This window comes from Hippoglossus stenolepis, chromosome 19, assembly GCF_022539355.2.
Source record: "Hippoglossus stenolepis isolate QCI-W04-F060 chromosome 19, HSTE1.2, whole genome shotgun sequence".
Classification (NCBI taxonomy): domain Eukaryota; kingdom Metazoa; phylum Chordata; class Actinopteri; order Pleuronectiformes; family Pleuronectidae; genus Hippoglossus; species Hippoglossus stenolepis.
This window is the reverse complement of record NC_061501.1, coordinates 6,347,760-6,369,990: the sequence shown is the minus strand read 5'-3', so window position 1 is coordinate 6,369,990 and position 22,231 is coordinate 6,347,760. Positions and strand designations below refer to the sequence as shown.

The following is a 22,231-nucleotide window of genomic DNA, read 5'->3' as shown; positions in this document are numbered from 1 at the left end:
CAAACCCAAAGCATTGTTTGATTATGCTACAAAAGTCATGGATCTGAATTTACCATAGCATTTATTGATGGTGTCAAAATGAGAGTATTTGATTACGCCTATGTTTTATGATATTTACATTTATGACGCCTCCTCCATAATACCTTATTCTCTATTCTGTATATATATATTTTCTATATTATAACATTAGTAGTTAAATTTGTGTCTTTTTGCATTTATAGAAAAACAAATGGCCTTGTATACTCGTATAATGACAATATTTAGTCCAGCTATATTGTAGTTTACCTCTACAGGCACTTACAAAGGAGCAAGAAATACAATTTGCCATCTAAATGATCCATATCCTGTAGAGCCTGGGTTATTTATTATAGCTTGATTATTAAAGTCAACCTCAAAACTATAAATATATAATAATCTGACCATTGTTTCTTTAGGACATGTGCTATCAGCATAAGGAGCTGCAGCAGCTCGACCCAGCAGCCATCAGCTCCACGTGCCTGGTGAGCCTCCAGCAGCCGTCGGGCATCCTGCTGCTGGAGGACAGCCTGCTGCACGCCGGCGTCCAGGATGAACCTCCCGCCAAACGGTCACGAGGACGCAGGGAAATCCCCCCAGACACCAACAAATGGATCCACCTTGCAAGGTATGACAGTGCTAGTTCTGCTGTTGGCTTGTAGATGAATGTTAGAAACTATATGCTATTGGTCAGTTTGTCTATTTTATGGGTGCAATATAAAAGAAAACACAATGTAAAATACAAGAAAATAATAAAATAACAAACTAGCATAAAATAAAATGCTATGATGTAGATCCTGTCCTTGGATAGTTCATCATACCTGTGTTGAAGGTTTCATTAATAACTGATATAATATGATATAATATACATAATTGATTTTATGAATGCATTGATTCCTTCTGATTTGTTTTAATACTGATTCATCTTTGCAGCTTTCTTTTTCTTGTGGTGACGGTTACATTAACACTCTCATGCACGTTGCCTCTGGTCCATCAAGTTTCTGTCACACTGTAAATAGCTCCATTACAAATACATGCCAGTCACTTGTGGATAATTGTAATTGCTTTTGTTAAATGTGATATTTAGGCTTTACAGGTCTTTGGAGGATTACGATGTTGTGCGCAGCATCTTCGGTGGTAAAGTTGGGACCAAGTCAATCACCTGTGCTGCGCTTCAAGCTGAAGCCAACACTGACTATGCAGAAGCTGTGAAGCTTTACAATGAGGTACACGAGTCATCGCTAGCTGTGTGTAAAGCTATGCAGTGTTAAGTTTCAGTCTTTCAAGCGGGATAGAGTGAAAAGAGTGAAAACTGTCCTGTACACTGACAGGCCCTCAACACTGAGGATTGGAGCGACGGTGAGCCCACCGACTCGGAGAAGGACTTCTGGGAAGTGGCAGCGATGGACGCCTACAGTCATTTGACTGAGTGGAAGTCTCTGCAGTACTGCTCCACGGTGTTCATAGATGAAACCTCCCCACCCGACCTCGAAAAGATGTGGTCCGAGCCCCTCTATCAGGTGACAGTTCTCAGTCATGTAGCAGGGTGGGCAGACAACCCACAGGTTTTAATTCTGGTTTTACCACAACTGCATTCTTCCTCATGCTGAAAGTGCAGTGATGGCTTGAAATGAAAACATACATTTTGTTATCTCAGCCGTTCTTTGTATTGCAACTTTAGAGATGTGTGGTATTTGAACTTAAACTTAGCATTGTAAGTATAGAAGTCCTATAACTTCTTTAATGTTAGTATCAAGTACCTGCAGATGATTTTTAACTTCCTTCTGGGTTTTTTTTATTGTTCATTTGATATTTAGCAGGATTTCACAAAACTACTGGACAGATTAGCACAAAACTCGGTACCTTGAAAGTTTGGCACAGATCTGGATCACGGAGGCGTTTTGTGTTTTCCCTTTCTTTGATATTGCAAGATTTTTGTTTCAACATTTACATTTATTTCTCAGAGAATAATTTATGGATCTTGACCAAAAAAAATGAAGCATGTTTAGGGGTGCAATTTGGTGCAGATTGAAATAAAAACCTGCATCTAGTGAATTTAAATGTGGTTTCATAAGGAAACTGTTGAGCCTTTGCAGAGATATGCATGCTACTGAGCACCTTTCAAATTTTTTTATTATTTTCATCTGCCTGTGTCAGGTATGTGCACGTGAGTTGTGACACATTGCTCACACTGATCTATTTGCATTTGTGCCAGGACATGTACCTGCAGCACATGATCCGCAGCATGCTCAAGCAGCTGCAGAAGGGCGAGAGCGACCAAACACTTCTCAGCTTCGTGGACAAAGCCATGAGGGTGGAGGAGCGTAAGAAGCTCCTGGAGAGTCGTTACAGCCAGGAGCTCAGCTTGCTCTACATCCTGCAGGAGGACTTTGACCGCGCCAAATACTACACCAACTACGCCATGCAGCTCTTCATCGAGGTCAGCTTTTAGACATTATTTTTGTCAATCACCTGCTAAAATCATTATATATTCATTCTAAAGGCTAAAAGTTGATGATGTGCGTTGTTTTTTTTGGGTCAGAAACTGGGCTACAGTGTGTATTCATTCTCTTTGCCTCACACAGAGTTACTCCAGTGTGGACACACTGCTGACTCAGAGTCGACTGACCATCCTGCAGTCAGTGCAGGCCTTAACTGAGATCCAGGACTTCCTTTTCTTCATTTCAGGACATGGTGCGTGTGTGCATTCTTAAAAACTCGATCAACAATCAGTTGAAGTAGATGTTTCCTATCTGGCCCTTTAATCTCTACTATTTTTTTAATAGAATGCAGAATTATTTTTCGGCAACTATCTTAGTTATACTTTGAATGAAAAAATGTTTGTCCCACTCTCAATCTATTATTGTATTTCATTCGTTAGTGTCAGTAAGCGGCCTCAAACGGCTCATCAGATTATGGACTGAGCGGTATCCTGACCCTAAAGTAGATCCAGTGAACGTATGGGACGATATCATAACATCTCGGTAAGAGAAACAGGTTTTTAACATTTTGCCTACAAATCTTTTAAATTGAGGAATAACAAAACGTGACACGGACTTATGTTTAATGTCCACGATTCAGATGCTTCTTCTTGGACAAGATCAGGGAAAAGTTGAGAGGCCACGCCCCCAGCGACAGCATGGAGGTGGATGGTTCAGAGGACCCATCGGGGGACGTTGACACGTTAGTAAATGACTGCAAGTTCAACATGAAGCTACACATGGCCAATAGTGCACGGAAACAGGTGAATATGTTTGTTTTTTTTACTTTTAAACTGTCAAACATTACTTGTTTAACCACTAGCTTATTTTGGATCACTTATGTTGTTTCAGAATAACTTCCCCGTCGCTACCAAGCTGCTGAAGGAACTTCACAAAGAAGCCAAAACTAAGAGAAGCTTGTTGATACCGTGGGTCCACAGTTTTAGCCAGTACTGCCATAAACGCAGCCAGACTCAGGGTCCCGTTGAGCAAATCATCACCGTGCTGAAGACTATCCCACTACTGGGTAAGAAGGGAAAAATAACCCCTGTACTTTATTAAATAACAGAGAACTTCAGATGTCGATAAACACGATTTAAGTATATTTGTAACTTGATCAAGTTTGACATCCGACTCCGAGATATGTAATAAAGTAAAAGCTGCTCTTTCAGTTTTTGTCACCAATACACATTGTGAGTATACTTCAGTGCATTTAAGACATTTCCGAATACATTTTTTGATTTTAAATTCTATATCCAAGATTGCTGATGCAGGCTGGTCTTTCAGAGGTTTACCAGTGGTTTATATCTTGTGGTGAATCATCAAGTTTACTCTTGATTGTTGATGAGGAAACATGTCCGCTTATATCCCGGAGATGGTTCTAAACTTCTTGGTTTTTCTTCATCATACAAATCATTTTCTGCTCCTCCATAACACTTGTTCAGAAGGCGACTTTGGCTCAGTCTTGTTTCCATGTCAACTTTGCAGAGGACCTTCGACCTGACTGTGAGAACACCACAGCTAAAGTATTCCGAAATCAAAAGATGCTCCAGGGTACGTCCTTCCACATCCTGGCTACAGCTGTAAGCAAGAGCCCCTCGGTCCTGGAAACTACTGAACCTGACAAAGCAGAGAGAGTTGTCAGGCTTTCTGGAGCTGCTTGGCCAGTTGAAGATCCAAAGGTATTCTATATTATACTTTTTTTTTTTACAGTATAATTTACAAGAGCTTAACTAGGATTCATGTATATGAATTAGAATCAGACAATCACAGCCAATTATGTCCTGCTAACCCTGCTTTGTAGTTTTTAAGTGATGTAACCAGACAATGTGTAAAAGAGAACGAGATGATGTCTTTTAGTTGCTGAAGACTATTTGTCCTGCAGAAAGTGGAGGAGGGGCTGCAGTTACGAGCACTGAAGCTGCTTTGTGATGCCACCAGAAAGGCAGATGAAGAGCTTCAGTCTTATAGTCAGGACTTTGTGGAAAGCAGCAGCATCACCGAGACATACATGGCTTTGGCCAACTTCAGTGACAAACTACTACGAGAGGAAGAGCAGAGGGACACCGGTGAGAAATAATTATGTACAAATAATTAATGATGTGCTTTTGTTGAACAGTTTTATCAATGACCACATTCTGGAGAATTGTATTTTCCACATTAGTAACAGAACACTGCCTGTAGAGGGCACTCCTTCTATACTGTCACATTTTATCCCTGTCTGTCTTACTGCATTTATGTGGTGTTGGAATATTCTGAAAAATTATTTGCGAATGGTAAAATTCACATAAACGCTACCTCAAGTCATAACAGTGACTCGGAAAGTCTGTGAAAAAGTTTGTCCACTATTTGCCTACGTCATTACTTATGAAGCAATTGATATAATTTTGCAAACAGTTAAACATTACCTTCTAATGTGAACTTGTCAAATGTTACACTTTAGTCTATGTTTATCTCTCACAAGCACCTAACACCACTTTCTAACTATTACAGACGTTTTTACGATTGATTTTAAATTATTAATATGTCTGACACACCCAATCCTTTTTCTTTGCTTTTCAAGTTTGGAAGGACTTTGCAACTCAAGTAATGGGACCTTTCAAGGAGCAATCAAATAAAGGGGAAAATTCCAAAAAACGCTTAAGAAGAAGATTGGGTGTCATGTCAAATTTATTGCACTGGTTACATTATGTATGTAAATATATGTGTGTTCTGTTTTGTCACAGAGAGTCAGTTTCCAGACTTTCTGACACTGCCTGTTCATGTAGTGGATAGCATGTTGAAAGCACTGAAGATGAACTCAGAGGAAGCTCGCCTCAAATTCCCACGTCTGCTGCAGATCATCGAGCTGTACCCCTCGGAGACACTGGACCTCATGACAAAAGAGGTTAGTATGTTAAGACCAGGTATGTACAGCAGGACAAACAGCCCACACTTCTATCCACATATGCACACATTTAACCTAAACATGTCGTTTGATTCATAGCAGCTGTTTTTTATATATGCATTAAGTGCATTTGTTTCCGCTATGTGGTAAGGTCTTTAAGCAGGAAGCATATCAGTAATGTATGGATTTCAAGGAGGTAACTGTAGACAGACAATCTGAAAAACTCAGTAAACGACAAATATCTTATCTGCAGTGGAAACCAGGCCAATCAATCATAAAATAATGATGAGCATTTTTAAAGCCTTGTCAGTTAAATTCGACATCACTGCTGTCATGAGGACCCTTGATTTTAACTTGATAGTATTCTATGATGTACGTGTGCTCCAGTTGACAACACTGTCTGTATTTAGATGACATCAATTCCCTGCTGGATTCTGATTAGCTGGATCAGTCAAATGGTCGCCCTGTTGGACAAGCCACAAGCTGTGGCAGTGCAACACTGCATCAGGCAGATAGCAGAGTGCTACCCTCAAGCCCTGGTTTATGCTCTCATGATCAGCAGCGAGAGTTTTCAGTTTGAGGACTCGGCAACAGGACACCATCAGCAGGAATTTGTCAACAGGTAAACTTTCTAATGTTCTGCCTGAGGAGCACAGAAAAACTACATTGCAGCAAGTTTGATAGTGTTATTTTTATGAATATTGTTTCTGTGTCTACAGGCTCAGGAGCATGCTGGATAAGGGAGGAGCTGTGAAGACATTTGTGGACGCGCTGCAGCAGCTCACAAATCCTGAGATGATTTTTAAGGTAACAAGTTCAACTGTGAGTTAATCAAGCTGCCAGCAATTCGTTCATGGGACTTGATTGTTTTCATGTGGTCCCCATAGGATTGGTGGGATTGCGTGAAAAACGAACTGGACAAACCGAGCTTTGACAAGAAGCAGATATGTGACCTGTATGACGAGATGCGCTCTTCGCTTGGGGATCAGGACGCAGATGGTCAAGGGACGTTTCGCAAGAAATTTATCAAGGTTTGTTGTTAACTTTGATGGTTCAACTTGGTATAGATAGTGTACATGACAATAGATGCAATGACAATTTATCATAAATATGCAAGTTTTCTTTCTTTTGCTAATCACCAAATAGTATAACATGAAGGAGTATTAGAGCATGTTGAAGAAAAGAGATGATAAAGCTGTAATTAACCAGACACTTATTATATTCTTAGAATTAAGTCTTAATATTATAACATTCAAGTCTTAATATTAGAAGAAAAAAGTTGTAAAAATATACAGTCACAACTTTACGAGAGTAAAGGGGGTGCTCCCTGGAGTTTCACTCCTTCTGGATCCAAAATCTTGAAACAGTCTCATTGTTTAACTATTAAACCTCTTTGAACATCACACAGATGTTATCAAAGAGACAGTCCACCACGACCAAATAGTTCTTTCTCCACAAAAGAGTCAATTTCATTCAAGCCTGTGTGAGTTTTTTTTTTTATGGTTTTAATACACTAATACACAAAAGCTTTCACTGTAAAGATGCGAACAAGACATCACGTTATTTGTTTCTGTGTTTTTCATTGCAGTCGTTTTTCCTTTGATTTCACAGAGATTTGCCAAAGATGTGGAGAAGCTGCTAGGAGCTAAAGGCAGTAAGCTGTTTGAGAAGAGGAAAGACCAGTCGTTTGTGCGGAAGGTGGACGAGCTGGCGGCATCCATGCGTGAATTTCAGACAGAACCTGGGAACTTAAAAGAGTACTCACCTTGGCTCAGTGGGTTTAAAGCGGACCTGTTCAGCAATGAGCTGGAGATCCCAGGTCAGTAGTTCAATTGAAAAAGGAACACCACTGATATCGGGGTCTGGAAATATTGTGAATTGTTGGTGTTTTGGTCAGCCAAAAATGTTTTCCTCTTTTTATAGGACAGTATGACGGCCGATCAAAGCCTTTGCCAGAGTATCATGCGAAAATAACAGGCTTTGATGAAAGGGTATGCTTTTATTCTTGTTAACTTTAAACTAATTCAGTTTAAATGTTTTAATAGTCCAATAGCATGTGATTGCGTGAACTTTTATCCTGCAGGTGAAGGTGATGTCCTCCATCCGTCGCCCCAAACGTCTAATCATCCGTGGGGATGACGAGCGGGACCACCCCTTTCTGGTGAAGGGCGGGGAGGACCTCCGCCAGGACCAACGCATCGAGCAGCTTTTTGGCGTCATGAACATTTTATTGAGTTACGACGCTGCCTGCACATGCAGAGGCTTGCGGCTCCGCACCTATCAAGTCATTCCCATATCCAGAAGGTAGTGAGCTTTTTTGTCCACCAATTTCTCTATTGTTACTATTGCAATCAACGAACGCATTATTTTTTTCTATCTTAATCATGAGCGTGGTCTTTCACTTTGAGAGCAGGATTTATTTTCACTTCAGGTTTTGTATTTCCTTCACTCAAAACCCCGCGCTCACACTCAAATAGCCCCTGCTTGTGCTCTGATTTGCTCTGTTCGTGCTCAAACTGGGCACTTGCACTCAGATATTTTATTGCTTGGACGGATTTCCTGCGCTCCAGCTTCAGCTCTTCTTCTCGCGCTCACCCTGCGTCTGTGCACGTTTGTAACGTCTGCACTCAGTATTCTCGTCTGCGCTTGGATTTTTTTTTTTCTTCTGTTCTATCCAGTTTTTTTTTGCAACTAGTCTTTCAAAATTCCCCAACCAATAGAATGTCAGGTGCAGTGTTACACGCCCTTGTTGTAGCCGTGTAAATGAAGCGAGGGAAGTACTTGCTGTGGAAGTGAAATCAATAGGACCTGCTCTCAAACTGAAATAACACACTCTTGAATAAACAGAGGGAAAAAAAACATACAAAAAAAACATTTATTTATTCTTTAACTATGTCTCTTTTATTTTTGCCAGTCATTGCAACCACGCCCTGGTCGACACTCACCCCCCTATTGTTATTGTATAAGATACAACAGGAATTTTATGTGTTCACAGAATTGGTCTGATTGAATGGATGGAGAATACGTGTACTCTGAAAGAGTTCCTGTACAGCACAATGACTGCGGAGGAACAGCAAAATGCACAGAGGTACAGTATTGACGTTACACTCTAATAACTTTCTGTTGAACACTTTCAAATGTGTTATTCATAAAATATTTTAAACAACAACAAAATGTTTTTCAAAATAAAGGTCTTCAAGCCTCAACAAAAATATTGTCCTCTTACATGAAGTGCAGCTGTCAGGGGATTTCATCTTTTCTTTATTTAACTTTTTTAACGATCTAATGAAAATAATCAGTGTGATCTATGTTAATTTCTAAAAAAAATGGGATTTATATTTAATGATCATAAATATATATTGTGTGATCATAAAATACATTTATCAGTGGCATTTATAAAGACACTATAAAGACTTTTACAGTGTTATCCATTATTCTAATAATTGGTTATTGGAACTTTTCTCTTCTGATCTGATGATGATTTCCTCTTCTTAAGGGTTCCTGGAGTCTACAATAAATGGCTCTCAACCTTTGCTCCGAATGTGAGTGGTATCAAACTGTATGGTCACGCTTACAAGTAAGTCTATTTGTGATGAGTTTTGTTCGTAAAGCACTGGTTACAGACAGTAATTCATTCGTAATTAACAGATTCATTTAAATTTTGTTGATTATAATTTACTATGCCCAGCTCTTACAATCTGAAGCTACTTCTTTAACATATGTCCTGAGCATGAACATATTTATTCTTTCCCAGGAAAGCAAAGCGTGCCGATGCAGTGAGCAACTTTTTGAAAGTGTTGCAGCATGTGCCCAGTGATCTGCTGAAGTACGTCAAGACTCTCTGGATAATAAAAGTGTTCATTATGGTTGATACTTGGCAGGAAGAAAACCTTATTTCTCTTTTGCACTTTTTAGGAGAGCTTTTCTGAAGATGTGCAACAGTCCAGAGGCCTTTCTCTCCCTGCGATCTCACTTCATCAGCTCTCATGCTTTGCTGTGTGTGAGCCACTGGATTCTGGGCATTGGAGACCGACATCTCTCCAACTTCATGATCAACATGGAGACAGGAGGCATGATCGGCATCGACTTTGGTCACGCATTTGGTTCAGCCACACAGGTCATTCAAACAAATACAGTACTTTAACTAGGAACTGATTTTTAAAGCAACTTAAAACAAATGGAAGATAATCAATAGAATATGACTAGACCCATGTGATCAGTTATGAGTCTGGGTTAATACACACAGGACATGGAGCAACAATAAACCTTTTTTAAGAATTATAAATGAAGGGACAGTGACGAAACACACAGAAACCATGAATATAATATATAATTTAATAATCTACCTAGCATGTAATATGTAATATGCATCGATAAAAAGGCAAAAATCTGTTAAGATTCAATGCATGAAAATTTCCAGACTCTACCCAACACACAATTAGATCAGTCTAACATAAATCCCAACAGTCAAAAAGTGTGTTTTTATTTGTTCTGTCCAGCTGTGTAAATATGAATTGACACTGTATATAAATTTATCTCTGTCCTCACAGTTCCTCCCTTTGCCGGAGCTCATGCCTTTCCGCCTGACCAGACAGTTTGTCAATCTGATGCAACCCTTGAAGGAGTCTGGTTTGATCCAGAACGTCATGGTTCACTCGCTGCGAGCCTTCAGGGCTGAGCCGGACCTTCTACTGAACACCATGGATGTGTTCGTCAAGGAGCCATCGCTGGACTGGAAGGTAACTCTCACTCCTGCTTCAGAGATCCCACTAAATGTTGAGTGTTTGACAAGTGAGTAGGAAAGATAAAACGTCAAAGTCTCAGTAAGAAAAGTTAATTTTAGTTAGTCTTGAGTTTGTTATATGTAACAGCCAAACTAGCTATTTGTATAGTTTTCTATTTTAATATTTTGCAAGAAAGGTTGAATTCATTAACTGTATGTTAAATGAATTCTGTTTTTAACCTTTCCTTCCATCATACAGTAAAAAATTGTGGTACCAGTGATGTTTCTCATCGCTTTTACACAGAACTTTGAGCTGAAACAGCTGAAGAAAGGAGGCTCATGGACAAAGGACATAAACACCAAAGAAATCAACTGGTATCCCTTACAGAAGGTGAAATTCGCAAGAGAAAAACTAGAAGGAGCAAATCCAGCTGCTATAACCAGGTAGGTCCTCAAATCATGACGTTAATTAATCATTAATGTTGTTTTTTAAGTTTAAGATGAGTTACAATTAAAGGCACTGTTGGCGTCCAATATTGTGGATTGACTGACTCAGCTTTATAAGATTGATATTGTTATATAATTTTATAATAGTGAATTTATAACACTTTTTATGTCCATGTGTCAGTTTCTTCAAATTTGGCACAAACATTCACTTTTACTCAAAGATGAACTGATTAGACTTTGGTGGTCAGAGGTCAAGGTCACACTGACATTACAAAACACACTTGTGGCCATAAAACAAAAATTAAGTCACAGAGATTGTGACAAATTTCCAGACAAATGTCGAATAGAATACAAAGTTATTACACTTAATCTTCAAAGTTCAAAAGGTCAGCATCAATTTGACATCATAATTTTGTGTTATAACACTTTGCTGGTCATCAGTCAACACCATAGAGTGTATATGAAGATGGACAACATGGCAGCTCCCAAAACGTAAAGCCAAAACACCTCTATTGCCACCTGGTGGCTGGCTGCAGTTTAGGTCATAAACCCCGCCTTCTCCATGTTGGCATGATGATGACACATGAACCAAATCAAATAGTTAAAGTGCACGCAATAAATCTTTCTTAAAGATGGTTTCTGTTATGAAAGTGCTACAATAAAAACTACCTGCTTGATACAATGCTCAGGTTTTGTTACAACTCTCAACTCTGATTAAAAAAAAAAAATACAATATATTGTGTCCATTCCTTTGTTATGTCATCGGGCTGTTCACCATGATCTAAATTCTGCCTCCGATGCCCACTTATACCAATAACTACAACTGGTCTTAAATAAGACATTTCACTTGTGTGTTGGTTTATTTTGTCAGTGAGGAGCTGAAGCTGGGCTTTGAGAAGGACCCGGCCTTTCCCGGGATGCAGTCCGTGGCCCTGGGATCTCAAGAGCACAACATCCGTGCTAAACTTCCACCTGCGGGGCTGTCAGCAGAGAAGCAGGTGGAATGTCTGCTCGACCAAGCCATGGACCCAAATGTGCTCGGCAGGGTTTGGGTGGGCTGGGAGTCATGGTTCTGATTGTTTGATCTGGGTCGTACAAATATCTAGAAATTTGTAGGAAAGGAAATCTGTGATGTTTAAAGATTCTTGTAATCTCAAATGATTGTACCTTTGATTTCATGTATTGTGTCATGGCAGAGTTTGTAAGGCAGGATCCACATACTATCTCATACTGAACAAACAAAAGCTTGAAAGAAAGATGGGATTTAGTAATTGTAATAGATGAAGATCTTTTTTTACTTAAAATAAATGAGTAATTGTTGGTGTAGACTTCTTCATTCTGCCCATATCAGAGGGAAGCGATTTGGTTTCATCTTGTTTTAAGTTAAGTTTTTCCGTTTAAACCACTTGAAGGGAAAAAGCTGAATTGTTGTTACTTTAAACTGTGAGTTTCAGGTTAGTGTCTCAGAGTTTTAAGGTAACCACAGTTCTGCTCTTGTTTTGTAAGGCAGGAAATGGTGGCTGTGTGTCTACACTAAAGCAGAAGTGATGAAGCACCTACTGGTTCCTTGGAAGCTTCTGATCTGATCTGCAATCTGTTGCTACAAACCAGCAAACTGCTGAACCCTGATTAAATGTGACTGTATCAGAAAAATGTCACCTTATATCTGAGCTGAGTAGGGCTGCAGTGCAAGATACAATCAATTAATCTCTCAATTATCTAAATTAATAATAAAAACAGGAAAATAAATGTCCATCACAATATCCCAAATAATTTATCAGTGTTGCTTTATCGAATGAAGAGTAAGAATGTGATAAGCAGGTCATCACATTCAAGGAGGTGAAATTGTTTTGTTACCAATTGGAAAAATGGCTGAATTGACTTAAAAACTTCAGATTATTTGGCCATTGACTGACCAAATAATCATCCGCCTGTTAAAAAATGTACTTCTGAACGCACAAATTACTGATCCTGTTTCATTTGTATTTTGTGATTAAATATAAAATGTAGACAGATTTAAACAAGCATTCTGATCAATCTAAAATTGTCGTCACACATTGTTTTGCTTAGACAGATCCCTTCCATTGTTCATAAAGTGCAAGTGAACAATCTCGAACTAATTTCTTGTCTCATGTCACTGACGTGTAGATTTGATTAAATGAAACAAGGACATTAGTTAATCCATTTTTAATAGAATATACATTCAAATATAGGGAAACGAGTTAAGTTGAAAGACAACTGTTCATAACTCAAGATTTCAGACCAATTCGTTCAAAATTGCCATCAAACCCACTGTCAGTCATTTCCCTCCTGTTTGCACTAATATGGCAATAATCCATCAAATCCTTAGTCCACAGCTGTTAGGCATTACCAACATGGAATGCTCTTTTGCATTGACTGCCTGCTGATGATGGTGGTGTGAGTGTGTATGCGTCAATGCGATCGGGCTTTTTAATCGTAGTGTGCTTCCAGTTTGCATCTCAGAATTATTCAAGAAAAATGACTGACGTGAAAAAGATTCCTTCGTCCAGCATGTTTTTCTCCAGAAATTTAACACTGGTTATTAAAACACAAGTAAATACTCCACTGACTTTTTCTGTCACTCTAACACGCAGTTCTTTGTTGCTCCTCCGCATGGTCCCTTTCGAGCACCACAGCTCTTGCATAACTGCCGTGAGATAATAGTGTCAAGAGACATTCCCCATGAAAAAATATGGATACTGTGGCTAAGTTGCAAAGAAAGCAGAAAAATAACCTGGACACATGGCTTATCAACATAATTTTTTTGGTCACTGTCCATGTAATGAGATTGAGGCTGGCAGGTTTTCTTTCTTCATGAATGTTATTTTAATGCGAGTAGAACCCAAGTTTTTTTTTTTTTCATAATAAAAAAAAAAGTACAGAAATTGAACATTAGCTTTTTCCTTAACAAAAATAATTAACATTAGTAATCACTTAAAAGAATTTACAATAACTGCATTTACATACAAAAAGAAAATATCAAGAAAAATATGTAACACCCCACGGCAGATAGTGACGGGGGAAAAAACAACAGCTGTTGGTTGCTGAGGCACCTTCATATATCACCAACACAAATGGTCGAAGAATAACTGTTCTGCATATTTCGTGTTATGTCAAATAACTGCATAAATAAATCGACTCTGAATCAAGGCTATAAGGAAAAAAAGTACCGTATATAAAAAACATTATTTCTCATTATCGCACACATCAATTTTAATCTGAGCTCACATGTCTCTGAAGGTTGTGATACACACTTGACAACATTCCCTCAGTTCACGATGAGAGGTTAGAGCACATTCTCATAACGAGAGACTGGTAAAATGAAAACCTTTTAGCTAAAGTGAAATATCACATATATATTTTAAGGTCTCTGGGTTAAGGCGCGGAAAAGCTTTTACTTGTTTCTTGCATTAGGACACTTGTAATACAGACAATGAGGACACTGGAGACGTACCATTTTAGTTATGAAAAAGTATGTAGTGCATTCACTCTCCCTCAACACAGACATTCTTCTTTTATAGGTTTATATTGTACGACTTTAACTGCAAGTAATGAATCAACCAAAGTGCATGATGCATGTTAGTTTTTAGAGTAAGGACACAATTACTTTTTTGTTATAAATAACCTCAACTTGGAGATGTTTTTTTTAGGTAAAAATAAGTAGTTATGTAGATGAATTCAATTCCATATTAAAAAGGCATCAAAGAGAAATAAGACCTTGCATGAGAAGAGTTGACAAATACAACATCTCTTCAGAGACCATCATTTGATTTGGCTCACTCTTAACTAACATGTTCTGTAGTGGACAATGTTACACCCAGAATAGAGATGTAATTTCTTATCATAACAAAACCCAGTTGGTTTAAATGCATGCAACAAATCTTCTGAAACGAGACGAGAAAACGACAGTTAACCGACACTGTAGTGATAGCAGACTGATGTACAGACAGTTCGTGCTCCATTTACATTAAAACTGATTGACTTTGTTGTTTTATCCTCTGAAATCAACACATCTATTTAGAGAAGAAATTAAACTCTTATTTACTACGGTCGCCCTCCAATCCCACTTTTCCCAATTAACTGCCAAAGGAACTTTAAATCAATCAGATATAATAGGGTTACAGCACTGTCTAATTCTTGCCATGTAGATAAGTGAAACAAGAGTTTTCTGATGCAGATGAAACTGTGTAAAAACCAGGTTAGAGGGGTAGATTTTTAAAAGAGCACAAGTAAATTTTGTTTTGAGCCCGACCGATGTATTGGTTAAAAATATCAGCCGATATAAGCCATTCACTGATATCAGTGTCTGCATTTATGTTTGCTGATATAACCTTTTTCACAGAATAATACATTATTACACATTTTTAAGGACAATGTGAACATGCTAATTTTCTAAATTCAAGTTCTACACATTTGATTCTATTTGATTTTTCTTCCTATTTGTAGTTATTTAAACTAATGTTTATGGTTAAACTGCAAATATCAATTCAATCATTTTCATAAGTTACATTTTGTTGTCATAAGGGAGATCTTTGGAACGATTGCCAATTACTTTAAAATATATATCAGACGATATGTATCGGAAGAACTCCCTAATATCAGTATCGGCATCAACTCCCAAAATAATCCATATCGGTCAAGCCCTAATTTTAATACATGTTAGCAGCATATAGGCTAAATCAACTGTTGATGACTGATTTATGATGCAAAAATGAACTTTCAGTAACTTTTAATCACGTTGTGAAAACTGTGGGACTATATCCCATACATAAAACTAAAAACAGTGCATACATCAAACGTCACTAATTGTAACTATATAGTTACATGCTCGAGACGCAAGTTTATAATTCGATTTTTTTTAATAATAAAAATATGATAATTTTGTGGGTGTTATTATATCCAGCGAAATTTGCAACTATTTATCTATAAACTGTTTTTAACAGTTCTCAGTGTGTTAAATACACATATACTACAGTCCAATGTGTACTCTTTTAAAAATCATTAAATTGGCAATTTACCTTGAAGAACAGAATTACCCATGTCCTCATCAAGCAGATTCTTAATTATAATGTTTTCCTGTCCTCTCCTCATCTGTGTTTGGATTTAAAGTTTGCATACTGACTTGAAAACATTTCTGTGGGTGAAAAACATAAAAATGTCTTCATCAAAGTGCCACATGACTTCATACAGTAAGTAAATAGCAGTCACAGATTTTTTTTAGTGGGTTGAGAGGAACCCAACAAGTAAATAAATTCATATTATACAAAAGAAAATCTTTGTGGCTTGGTGTGCATAGCATATATACTGAAGGCATGTCTTGCTCTGCTTTACAGCAGGCGTTAGTGTCACATACTATAGTTATATCTTGGGTCTCCATCCGTTTATGAACTGCATTAGTTTCTTCACCTGCAGTTTGCTTAGCTTGAAGTCCTCAGACAAAATCTCCTCAGTGAGCTGCAGGAGTAAATTGCCATCTATCTTCTCAAACACAAAAAGAGTAACAATGTCATCTGGCAGGCCAATGAATCTCAGAGATTTGGACACCTCTTCAATGGAGAGGCCAGCAAGGCTGGACGGAGGCTGCCACTGTGCACTGGCCGACACGGATGGACAGTTGGGAGTCAATGAATCACAGATGGAATATATCTCTTTGGTACTCTGCTCCTGTTGAGTAAGCGAACAATCTGAAGTTTCCTGCTTTGCGTCACAAGCTGACACTGGCAGGAAGTCTGTGCAGTTCTTTATGGCATTTGATTTTGGCGTTCTCGGGGGTAAAATGGGACAAGAGAGGCTCTGCTTGGTGTTAGATTCTTCTATTGGCTTGTCTCTGTACACCTCTGAATTGTAACTCGAAGATTTTGTGCAGACCTGATTCAGAGAAGCGTTCTGCAACATGAAGTCCTTACTGCTTTGTGCGTGATCTCGGCCTTCAAAGTCGACAAGGCTTGACGTACAGGTTTTTGGGGTGCTTGGGGATCTCTTCCTAGGGTAACTGTAGTAACTCCGACAGCTAGCTGGTAGAAATTCCTCCATACAGTGTGATTCTCCTACACTGAAATTGTTTGGCCACGACAACCTGGAGGACATCCCATCTAGTGACAGGCTACCAGTGGGCAAAGTGTCATTTGGCTCAGTGCTGTTTGATTTACCCCAGTTACAGGGGTAGCACACGTGGCTTTGCTCTTGTGGGTCGGCTGCTTCTTCTTCACATGCTCCACTTCTGATGGGAAAACATAGTATTTAGTAGTAGAAGAGGAAACTTCCTGTAGGTCTCATAATGACAAATCATTTTTGAACCTCACTGAAATGTCTCATTAAAATACTTCATCAACACAGCTAACCACACAGAAAACAATTCAAAAGCATGTAGGTGGATTTGGAAAGCTGAACAGAGAACATGGTTGTCTATGACTGTGAAATGTCAGCATATATCACTTTAGTCAAATGAAATATAGAGAAGTCAGAGTGTTATGAAACGCTTCCAGTTCTTACATGTTGTGGAGACCAGAGGAATAATAGGAGAGCGTTGGACTCGGAGAACGAGTCTCTTGCTGCCGAGGCTTTGACAGGATGGGCACCGATGGCATCTGTTTCAAACTTCGTGGAGGGATTGGTGGGGCATTCAAAAGACGACATTCTTCCTTCACCTACAAAGGAAATGACCTGACTGTGAAACTGACAGCAAAACTAACATGTTCACTTTTTAGGGTTAGACACAGCATTCATTTATAATCCATAAGGGTTTTATTCAATCAAAACCTGTTTTTGATACTATTTACAGTCAGCATTTTATCTGCAAGAGCAAAATCAACCTATTTACTTTCTCTATATAGAAATTATATTGGGAGAGGTGGAGTCTGCCATTCATGCACTGTATTGAGATTGCCAATTTCATCTTATTCATGACATTCTCACTGTTAACACATCAGAGCTGTATGAAATTACAGTTCGAACATTGTTTGTCTGAGCCTGTCTGTGTCTGCGAGAAAACTGAATGAGCCTGACCAGAACCCTACAGGGACTCTTTTTTTTGTGTCCAAACCCGACCCAAGGCCGATGCAGTTAAAACATAACATTGTCACCACAGATGATCTTCAGCAGAAACCAACTCTACTGTGGCCTGCTGTTGTCTGAGGTAGGAAATCAGATTGCATGTGCAGTTATTACTGACTGAAGTCTTTATCAAAACAGTGTGAGCTTGTTTGATTGTGCAGTAAACTGACACATTGCATGACCCGGTCATATTTCTGACAAAGTTGCTGCGTTTGCTGTAACCACTGTAACCACAGATGCAAACAAATAAACCAGGACTTAAACTTTACTTTGAGAATTTTACTCACAGCTTCAGATTTGGGTGGGACCGGTGGTGGAGTAAGAGCGACATCCGAACTGGTTATTGCTCCAAGAGGACAAGTGACTGGGTATGACAGGGCTGCTGTTGTGCCGCAGCCATTGTTGATGCCTCGGATTCCCTCACTTGAAGAGGGTTTTGGGATCTGACCTCTCAAGTGATCTAACCACAGCTCCTCATACGGAACATCCGACTTGTTGAAGGGCGGTTGTTGGCTTGTGCTGTCCAGCAGCTCAGGGAAAAAAATGTCATTTTCTCCAGAGTCTGAAGGAATGCTATCGGAGGGCAGAAGAGCCCAATCCCCACATAGCGTCATACAGCCCTGTAAGTTGACCTCGCTGTTTCCATGCAGGTTGCTGCCGTATACGCACACAGAGAGTCTGTGGAAGGACTGGGTGAGCTCATCCCGGGCATAAGTTAAAGAGCTGGGAATCTGCACGTGACCGGGACACCCATTGGAGCTGCTGCTGCCTCCGCTGCAACTACCATTCCCACTGCTTTTCTTAGGACTCTTACCATCGTCGTTCCAGTCTGTCCGCACATTCCGCACGGCGCGGGAATAGTAGTCTATGTCAAACTGCTCCTGGCAGAAGGAGAACCAGCGATGCACCATAGTTTCTAGCCACAACTCTCCCTGCAGCAGTTCTTCTGGAATAATAAATCTAGGCATGGCCATATGAAAGGGAAAATGGATGGGGATTATTTTGTTGCTTCGCAGAATGCAGCACACAACCACCGTCTTTGTCTGAATGTTGACCAGTTTATAGCGATGGCCCTCGCGGATGAGGTGGAGGTCATGCTGGTTGCGTGGTGGACTGCTGGGTACCGTGACATTGACTGGGAGACGAGTTTTCTCTACAATGTTCCTGATGATGTGCTCACCGTCCTGCATCTGAAGCTCCAGAGGACTACAAGTGCTGAATCTGCCTTTACACTGGAAAGGCAGGCTGATGCTCTCGTTGGTGCGATGGTTCATGCAGATCAAACACGGCATCTTGCCTCGACCAATCTTACTAATTGAGTTCAGCTTCCCGATCTTCTTTAAAATGGTGTTGAATCTTGATTTTTCTTTGAAGGACCTGGCATAGAGGATCTCAGCCTGGCCCATTAATGTCAGCTCATCGCCGGTGCTCAGTGTGATGTTGTAAACTTCTGTGTCTTCATTACATTCCCCTGAAGCCATCTGTGCAAAAAGGACATAGAAAAGAATAAACCATGAGGCTGGTAAATAAAAATTTGTATAAGAGTGAAAAGAAGTTCAAACTAAAAACTGATCCCAACAAAGAAAGGGTGGGAAAATACATTTTAATACATTTTTTATTTATGGAATACTCCTGATGTCAGAGTTGGGAGTTCAGGTAGTCAATAGTCAGAATATAGAGTAAAGTAAAGTAATACAACAAACTCCAAAAGCCATCATAATGAAACACTTTAACACATCAAATGTACCTTAACATTGAAAGTGATTTCCTCCATGACATACACTCTCTCAGGGAATGCTTTAGCCACCTCCTCCACACTGTTGAAGTACTGCACAGGCTCCTTGACATCTCTGTCCTGCTCCAGTAGCTTAAACTGGCCTTAAGGAACGAAGGAAAATACATATTATCGCAACTGACTGGGTCAAGCAAGCATTGAGGCATCATTAACTGGACTGTAGTGCAATGCAACCTACATCCTCCATTGCATTGTCAGAGTTTGAGAGCAAGCATTGAAGCATCATTAACTGGACTGTAGTGCAATGCAACCTACATCCTCCATTGCATTGTCAGAGTTTGAGAGTTTGAGGGCTTTGCTGTGAATTGACCTCTGGAAATGATTCCATCTTACAGGAGAGTTCATGTAGCTTTTTTCATATGCCCTGAAATTAAATACATGCCCCGAGATATTAATGCGTTTTTAACAAGTTTTCAAAAGGGATAGTAATGGGTAGTTCATAAACAGATAAATGTTACCAAAAGACAATACTGGGCTAAACGAGGAAGATTCTGTCTAGATGTGTCTCACCTTCATAGTGTACTGGGATCTCTATTTTGGGCCCAATGACATAGTGGCCCTCCTCGAGACTGTGAGCGGTGATCGTCGTCCACTGACGGCAGGAATGAATCAAGAGGTAGTCATTGTCTCTGAGCCCTTCCACCAACTGACCTGCAGGAATGAAAACAGGGAATCAATTGTGCATCTCAAATAAAAGAAATATAGACTCTGCTGAGTCCCATTCTAAATCTACCATTACCATTGCCCAATTTAATACTATCTGCCTGAGATGTCATACCTGCTGTTTACATCAATCATCATCAACACTTTGTTTATACGCTCAGCTTCTTTAATGTTATGTTGTTCTCACTGGATGTGTCAAATATTAGTTGAAAATTATAATATTTCATGACTTTAAACGCAAGCCTTGATTGTGCAAAATGGCAGCATACATCAAGAAGTTATTCTGAAACTTAGGTATATGTAGTGGGAATTGTATATGCTTTTGACACTTTTTCTCGTGTTCCTTGCAGTATTACAGCATTTCCTGGGTTTAATCTGGATAACGAACACACTGTAGCTCCCTTCCATGCAGTTTGAATGGGTGCTTTGCTTTCCCGATCCATCCTTCCACCAAGTTTTGAGAAAATCTGTTCAGTTGTTTTTGTGAAATCTTTCTTACAAACTAACAAACGGAAGGTGAAAACATAAGTTCCCTGGCGGAGGTGTTGAACCATAATGATCATGGTGATTGCTCCCAACATTTAAACATCACGTATGAGGAAGACCATGGCGACTGTTTCCTTTCTTAGTGTCACTTGAAGCACCACTCAGATCATTGGCATTGGATTACACAGCACTCAATTCACTTTCCTCCACAGACAGTGACTAATGCCCTAATCCATACCCCTCTGAAACACAAGCATTACAATTTAAAAGCACAATGCATCAGCACAGTTCTGCTAAGGAGTGTGACAGAGGACTGGATCATGAAGACCAACATGATAACCCCCTGCTGGTGTCACAATGGCTCCATTGCTGTACTAAACGTGAGCCTAACCTCATGTTACATTACATTTCATTTAGCTGACGCTTTTATCCAAAGTGACTTACACTGGTCTATTTGGTTGCAGGGTCATTGTCATGTTAAACTTCTTGATGAGGTGAGTTTTAAGCCTCTTCTATCGAAAAATCAGATAAGGGCTGAAACTCAACCTGCAAAAAATGTTATATTGCACTGGACATTTATCTTCACAACAGTAATCTGGTGCTTTTATATGCTGTCCCCTAACATTTACCTATTCTTCTTTTACTCTAATGTATCGGTTTTAATTCCACAACTACAGCACACGGCATCTACACAATAACACCATCTTTATCCAACACAAACTAAACCATGTTGTTGGACAAACATCAAGAAAATCGGCTAAGTTTACCCTTGCTGCTAACCAGCTGCTAGCCACCGCTGCTAGCTGTAGCACAGAAACTTGGCCAGTGTCAGAAAGTTACTAACCGTTGTCCAGCTTGGCAATTTGTGGCAGCCTGTATGCGCTGACGAGTTGATCTAATGGCAGGGACGTCGTGCTCCACGTAACTTCTTTTAAATTGTTGTACAACATAGTTCCAAGGTCCATTTTGGCTAGCTGGCATTAGCCAACCGGGGGAGCTACTGGCCTCACTGCGCGTAAACACGGTCGCAAAACGCTACGCTACGCTAACCAGCTTCACAACACGCCGAGTCTCCATCTATGGCGTCACGTTCGGCATGTGTCTAGTTTACCGTCGCATTGTCGTCTGCCGAGTTAAGACGCGTTGTCCGAAAGCGTAGCACAGCCATGTTTGTTTAGCTAGCGACGGGTGCATCGTGGAAAGTTAGCCACACGAACAGCGGAAACACGTAATTTGTTCTTTTAAAGTAAAATCTTTGTTTACTTTGAGAGTTAAACAACACGAGAAAACACAATGCGGCTCAGTGTGTGCGTGGTATATTTGCAAATGGGAGAACATTGCTTCCATTAAGCGAAGATTTTGCTTTGTGAAGTTTAGCACTGATGCTGAAGACAGACTGTCAAAATACATAACAGTCTCTTCCAAAATAAAACACCACCTACTGATCAGTTATAAGGCTTCAGAGTGATTATAGAAGAATACCCACTTCATCCTTATCTCTGTGTACTTACGTCGTTGTTATACTTTCTATATTTTTATGTTTTCATGGGGGGGGGTTAAGTGTTTGAGTCCACGAAACACTTTAGGAGTTTCAGGGGTAAACAGCTTTGCAGCCAAATCCAATACAATTGAAGGAAATGGTGACCACTTATTCTAACGTA

General features: G+C 39.6%; 2 protein-coding genes across 3 annotated transcripts in view; one reads left to right on the top strand and one right to left on the bottom strand.

The window, feature by feature from the left end:
• The window catches only part of prkdc (protein kinase, DNA-activated, catalytic subunit), a 37,792-nt gene extending 25,920 nt beyond the window's left edge, over positions 1-11,872 (top strand). The window contains exons 63-86 of the mRNA XM_035142133.2: positions 435-643; positions 1,103-1,241; positions 1,347-1,535; positions 2,231-2,455; positions 2,601-2,709; positions 2,897-2,999; positions 3,097-3,259; positions 3,348-3,522; positions 3,984-4,177; positions 4,381-4,564; positions 5,222-5,382; positions 5,793-6,004; positions 6,102-6,189; positions 6,270-6,413; positions 6,994-7,201; positions 7,306-7,373; positions 7,466-7,686; positions 8,378-8,470; positions 8,879-8,959; positions 9,137-9,208; positions 9,298-9,499; positions 9,933-10,121; positions 10,410-10,549; positions 11,424-11,872. Coding sequence (XP_034998024.2) covers positions 435-643; positions 1,103-1,241; positions 1,347-1,535; positions 2,231-2,455; positions 2,601-2,709; positions 2,897-2,999; positions 3,097-3,259; positions 3,348-3,522; positions 3,984-4,177; positions 4,381-4,564; positions 5,222-5,382; positions 5,793-6,004; positions 6,102-6,189; positions 6,270-6,413; positions 6,994-7,201; positions 7,306-7,373; positions 7,466-7,686; positions 8,378-8,470; positions 8,879-8,959; positions 9,137-9,208; positions 9,298-9,499; positions 9,933-10,121; positions 10,410-10,549; positions 11,424-11,628 — 3,774 coding nt within the window. The 3' untranslated portion in view covers positions 11,629-11,872. The remainder of the gene's footprint in view (positions 1-434; positions 644-1,102; positions 1,242-1,346; positions 1,536-2,230; positions 2,456-2,600; positions 2,710-2,896; positions 3,000-3,096; positions 3,260-3,347; positions 3,523-3,983; positions 4,178-4,380; positions 4,565-5,221; positions 5,383-5,792; positions 6,005-6,101; positions 6,190-6,269; positions 6,414-6,993; positions 7,202-7,305; positions 7,374-7,465; positions 7,687-8,377; positions 8,471-8,878; positions 8,960-9,136; positions 9,209-9,297; positions 9,500-9,932; positions 10,122-10,409; positions 10,550-11,423) is intronic.
• An 851-nt stretch (positions 11,873-12,723) lies between these two features.
• On the bottom strand, positions 12,724-21,945 carry garem (GRB2 associated, regulator of MAPK1). Of its 2 annotated transcripts, none has more exons than XM_035142135.2 (6): positions 21,415-21,945; positions 19,932-20,072; positions 19,374-19,504; positions 17,914-19,107; positions 17,066-17,220; positions 12,724-16,793 (listed from the first exon to the last, which is right to left on the bottom strand). In XM_035142135.2, the coding sequence occupies exons 1-6, from the start codon at positions 21,533-21,535 to the stop codon at positions 15,932-15,934; spliced, it is 2,604 nt and encodes an 867-aa protein (XP_034998026.1). In that variant the 5' UTR covers positions 21,536-21,945; the 3' UTR covers positions 12,724-15,931. The 2 variants fall into 2 exon arrangements, with proteins under 2 accessions (XP_034998026.1, XP_034998027.1); XM_035142136.2 differs by having other exon boundaries at positions 12,724-16,790.
• Positions 21,946-22,231: the final 286 nt, after the last annotated feature.